The sequence below is a fragment of the Tarenaya hassleriana genome, unplaced genomic scaffold (assembly GCF_000463585.1).
Source record: "Tarenaya hassleriana unplaced genomic scaffold, ASM46358v1 Cleome3, whole genome shotgun sequence".
NCBI lineage: Eukaryota > Viridiplantae > Streptophyta > Magnoliopsida > Brassicales > Cleomaceae > Tarenaya > Tarenaya hassleriana.
The window spans coordinates 1,247,540-1,253,370 of NW_010966177.1; the positions used below are offsets into that span (position 1 = coordinate 1,247,540).

A 5,831-nucleotide genomic window follows, 5' to 3' on the forward strand; every position below is an offset into this window, starting at 1 on the left:
TATATATATATATATATATATATGTTGCCGAGTGGTTTAATTAGATTTTGGTGTATATATATAGCCTTGATATATACTTTTCGAATGGTCTCATATGGAAAGGGGAAACGGAAATTCACTGAATGGTAGAAAACGAAAAAAGATTTCTAGTATTTGAAATCATATGACTCGGGTTGATAATGAAAATATCACTTGCAATTATTGTGGTGATAATTATGCGAGTTATTCATCTTTAAGGATATCGTATTTATTACAATATCACCGATTCTCTATCTATTTCATTGTCACCTATAACCGTCTTGTCTCAATCTAATATGGATTCGATATCAGTTTTTTTAACTAATTACCTTGTTTTTATTAATTTTAAGAATATTTTTGTTAAATAATTCATATTACGATTTTGCTAATTGTTTGCACTTTTATTTTCCTCTCATTAACTGACCAATTATACTTTCTTGTCTCGTCCCATTATACATTATGTGTATTTTTTTAAAAAAGTGTTTTTTTATAAATGTGATGTCCACACATGGATTCGAACCGGGAATGGCCAGACCACTTTGTCTATTACCAATCCACTTTGCCAGCACGTTGTGGACAATATTTTCAAGAAGTTATTCTACGGACCAATTAACTTTATAGTTTGCCAGCCGAATACTCGAGATTCTGACGTGACATATTCAATTCCAAATATCAATAATTTGGAATCCCATTATGAGTTTTTTTAAAAACAAAATAAATATGTTGGGTATCTCAAATATTGAAATAGTTATGGTTATAGTTATGGCTCTGAAACCCAGAAGATTAAGTGGATCAGAGGTCCAGTGAACCTCCTAGTTATTAAAAAAAGAGATATAGTCTAAGTATAAGAATGAGACAAAGACGAAGTAAGGACAAAGGCGAGATGAGAAAAATCAATGCAAAAAAGATGAAAAATGAACCTAACCGTATAAATTTATAAAAGGAAAAATACAAAAAAAAAAACACTGAACTTTCAAATTTTGACAAAAAAATACTGAACTTTTTATTTTATCAAATAAACATTAAGTTTTTTAAGTTTGACAAAATAACACTTAAGTCTTCTACGATTGTCAAAATAAATAAAATGACTGACGTGACACAAAGAGATGCAAAATGTCAGATTATTTTACTTAGTTTTTTTTACAATCGAAAAAAGTTCATGTATTTTTTTGGATCACTGAAAAAGTTCAGTACTTTTTTTTATAATCGCAGAAAAGTTCATATATTTTTTGGATCATTTAAAAAGTTAAGTGTTTTTTTAGAATCGTTTAAAAAGTTTAATGTTTATTTGACAAAAAATAAAATTAAGTGTTTTTATTGTCAAAATTGAAAAGTTTAGTGTTTTTTTGGGATTTTTCATTTATAAAATAATGATAATTCTATGATATATTAACATTTTTTATAATAGGATATCAGAATACATTATCTGTCTTCATTTATATACTCTCTTCTCTTCGTTTAATTTTACATGATATTTTAGAATATATTTTTTTCAAAATAAATGACATTATTTATCATGTATTTTTTTTATATTGTTTTTCAAAATCACCCTTTATCAATAATAGTCAAATATTCTATACGTATCAAGATAACAGTTCTCTACCCATTAAACAAAGATATATGGTAAGCTCTTTGACCTAAAGAAACATAAATGATCCTTAACCAACTATTAGGGGTGGGCACGGGGTGGGCACGGGTCGGGTACCCCCAATTTTTAGAAAACCTTGTCTCGTCTTCATTACCACGGGTTTTACAAAAATATTATCTCAGTCTTGGCTTCATAAAATCCGGGTACTTGTAACTCGGGTTTAATGAGATTTTCGGTCTTATATTCATGGGTACCCGGACCCATACGATTTATAAAATTTTGAACTATAAAATGATAGATATAGAAAATACAAATGAGAGAGGTTAGAGTATAAAGAGAAAAATTCACGATAAAGAGAGATGAGTAAAATTTTGAGAGAGATAAATGGTTGATTCGGTTACGTAGAATGAGATTTGGAATGATGAAATTTTTGTATAGAAGGGTTTAGAACATTAAAAAATTGAACTAAAATAAAAGTATTTTAATAAATAATAAGAATAATTTAGACAAAAATATTATAGATATAAAGTATATTTTAGATTTTTAACAAATATATCGGATACCCCTGGGTCCCTTTGTAAAATAATTGAACCCCCACTCGGATTCGGAGGTCGAAAACTTAGTCTTATTAATACTCGATCTCATCATCGTTAATACTCGGATACCCTTTATTCAGGTACTTGTTAAACCGGGTACCTCCAAACCCCCGGGTTACGGATTAAAACGCCCACGCAACTATCATTAGGAGATAATAATAGCAACCTTTACCTCATAACAAATCATGTTTTCCGCCGCATATTGCACAGTTTCCAACTTTCTAAAATTTAAATAGAATTACTTAAACACAGATGAAAAAACCCAAAAACCTAAACCCTTGATTTGATTTGTAATTTGTAATAGAAACATATTTAAACCCCCCACAAAAAAAAAAAAAAAAAAAAATTTAGTCGCCACCAGTCGTCAGTCTCTGTTTCAGCACTTGAGGCTATCCAAGAAGCTCTGCAACTCCTTAAGACCCTCCGCAGAGAAGCTCCGGTGAACCCTAGTGTCTGCTGACCGAGGAGCCACCAAGCTCAGGGGCGGCTCTGCCTTCAAACAAACCACGACCACCGTCATATTGTCTCGGCTCTTCCTCTTCAACGCCTCCTCGATCACTTCTTTACTGCAAATGCCTGGATCATTGTGCTCTTGCAACCTCCTCCGAGCAAAATCCACGGCATTTTGGCTCGTGAAAACGTCCCATATCCCGTCACACCCGATGATGAGGAACTCGTCTTCCTCAGTTAGCTTGGTTTTCATTACCTCGGGCTCGGCTATTAGAGGTCCTCCACCACAATTTGGCCCGTCTTTCTTCTTCTTATTCTTCATGCCCTCCATGTGAAAGTCTCCGATGGCTCGAGCCACGCTAAGTTGCCCGTTTAGGTAACCGTCATATACATATCCACCTGACTCTTCGATTCGTTCTCTCTCTTTGTTGCACCCGGGTTTGTGATCTCTCGACATTTCAATGGCTTTCCCTCGTCTGCACAACACTGCTCTACAGTCTCCGGCGTTTGCCACCACCAACAATCTGGATATAGGAGAAACTCGGAATTTCAACACTGAAACATAGATAATTTGTCTTAATCCAATGTTGTCATTTTTGCATTTTTTAAGTTTTAGGAGCAGAAAAACAGTCATTTAATCTATTCTAATAAGTTCTTGTGAAGATAAACCCAACGTTTTACCAACGTTCTCAAATTACGTAAAAGTATGTCTATTCTCGTTCCTGAGCATCATACCTAAGACCTGAAAAAAGGGTACCACATATGGCAAGGTGAAACCAACAACTTCAATTATATTAAGCGGTAAAGACATGATCGAAAAGCATAGTGACTGCTATGGGGCTGTAATTGATATTTTTTTCCCAACACGGTCTTTACTGACCCACAGGAAAGTAACACTGCCTCTATGAGAAACAGAAGGTTCTAGCACCCTTACAATAGACTAATGTGAGAACTAACTAGTGATGTAAAACGAGCCGGCACAGACAAGATCGGACCAGTTCATTCCGAGCCAACTCGTTTTCAGCCCAGCTCGTTAAGCTCGTTTTTATCCGGACCAAGAAGCAATTCATGGCTCGGCCCAAGTCACTCTAGCTCACGAGCCGACTCGCGAGCCAAATAAAAATAAAAATAAAAATAAAAATAAAAATAAAAACATTAAATATAATTAAAAATATTCAATATATTAAAAATAATTATTAATATATTTAAAATAATAATAAAAATATTTAAAATTGAAAAATCTTTTTTAAAATTATTAAAAAATATTTAAAAAACAAATTTAAAATTTTTTTCTGGCTCGTTAGGCGCCTCGTGGGCTGACCGAGCTGGCTCCTTCGGCCCGTCTTTTTTCGGACTCAAATTTTCTTAGCCCAGTTCGGGAAAATATGAGCTGGCTCGTGAGCGCTCATTTTGACATCCCAAGAACTAACTACTAGCATGGATTAGAACTACAACTCACTTCATAGAAAGTAGAAACAGCTATATCCCAAATGAATTCCAGGCAATATAACAGTAAGACTACGTTTACGGTTTGGAGTTAAAGGTCATATTATTGCAAAAGAGAAATTAAATGCAAGAGGGATTAGCACAAACCTTCCAAAAATAAGAGTTGCCAAAGCAGTGGTTCCAGAAGCAAGTCCCGCATCCAAAGCACAAGCCTCGGCAAAAGCAGTGTCTGTCCGGAGAAATGCTGAAGAGAGCACCTTCTTGATTTCTTTAGGGAACTCCTCATCCTCCACAATAAACCTCGGTAAATGATAACTAGCAAAATCAGCAGCATGTTTCCCACCGTGCCCATCAAAGACCTAAGAGAACAGGAATCTAGTAAGCAAGTACAAACCATAACTACATCCACGAAATTCATAATTCTGAAAGAATAAAGGGATGGACGTGAAATGGAAAAAGCCTGAATGAACTTGGTATGATAGCTGGCAACTAGAATAAGGAAAGTGCTTAATGAACAAATAGACTAATTCTTCAGAGAGACAATCTTAAAAGAAACTGCAAAGCGAAAGAAATCGAGTACAAGATTAGTCAGGCACAAGTTACAGCCGCATTGACCCTGTAACGGATTTTTGCTTTCTATTTGTGATGGCAAGGAAATGTATAAACATGCAAAGAGTAGAAGGAATGTACCCCATAAAAAGAACTTGGCTCAGAATTCTTGAGGCCATAATCACCCATGAAATTGTCAACGCATAGGTAAACATCTTCCATGTTTGGTCGAGAGCCAATGTCTGACCAAGCTCCAGAGCGGACAGAAGGAACAAACTCAGATCTATCCTTCTCTATAATTAGCTCATCCTCTACAGATATATCTGAAACCTTTGTCTTTACCTGGTAGAATAGGACTGTTAGAAACCTCAAGCCTCTCATAACAAACGTTACAAGTAACACCAATTTCTCAATCCAAGTAACTCCAATCAGAATTGCAGAAGTAACTTCAAGCAGAAAACAATATGACCCAGGGAAAAAACACCCCTTTCATATACAAGCCACAACACATTAAATATCTCAGGAGCTAAGTTTCTAAACACAGATACCAGAGGTAGATAACAAAGACGCCCTATTCAATAAGATCCCGACATGAGAACTATGACTTTATCATACCTCGTCAACAACTAAACTCTAATTTTTATGCTTCTCAGTGAATTCACTTCCAAATCGAGTCCCGAGGGTTAAATTCTTGGGGAAAGTACAAGTCTTACCAGAGAAGGGTGTCGAACCAGCGACTTCTTGTTGCAAGGCGCAACCACACGCTCACCATCCAAGCACTGCTTGCATGCAGTAGCCGCGGCGCCACCGACAGAGGAGGGGAGAGGATTCGGGGGCTTCCCACCGTAGCTCGAACCCCCATTCTCCGCACCAGAAACCCCTTTACCTCCCTCCATTTTGCACCACCATCACATCTTCAAGAGAGAAAAACAAAATCGACATGAAATTCTACTACAACGCTGAACAGCTGACGAGTTGTCTGGTCGACTAGAACGATTCCAGAAGAGATAAAGAAACAACAGGAATACAGCGGACAAAATTGGAGATTCCTGGATTAGGGATTCGGTATCAATAACGAAATCAAAGCAATAGCACGTCGGTTGCCGGAGAATCTATGGGTTTTGGGGATATTAGGGTTTATGGCAGAGACGAAACTACGAATTACGAGGGAGAGGGGGGGGGGG

At 36.2% G+C, this 5,831-nt stretch overlaps 1 protein-coding gene across 1 annotated transcript; it reads right to left on the minus strand.

Moving 5' to 3' along the window:
- Positions 1-2,358: 2,358 nt before the first annotated feature.
- Positions 2,359-5,822, minus strand: LOC104818629 (probable protein phosphatase 2C 22). Its single transcript, XM_010548289.1, has 4 exons — positions 5,361-5,822; positions 4,789-4,989; positions 4,246-4,457; positions 2,359-3,176 (listed from the first exon to the last, which is right to left on the minus strand). Exons 1-4 carry the CDS (start codon positions 5,541-5,543, stop codon positions 2,579-2,581), a joined length of 1,194 nt encoding a protein of 397 aa, XP_010546591.1. The 5' UTR covers positions 5,544-5,822; the 3' UTR covers positions 2,359-2,578.
- Between the last annotated feature and the right edge of the window lie 9 nt (positions 5,823-5,831).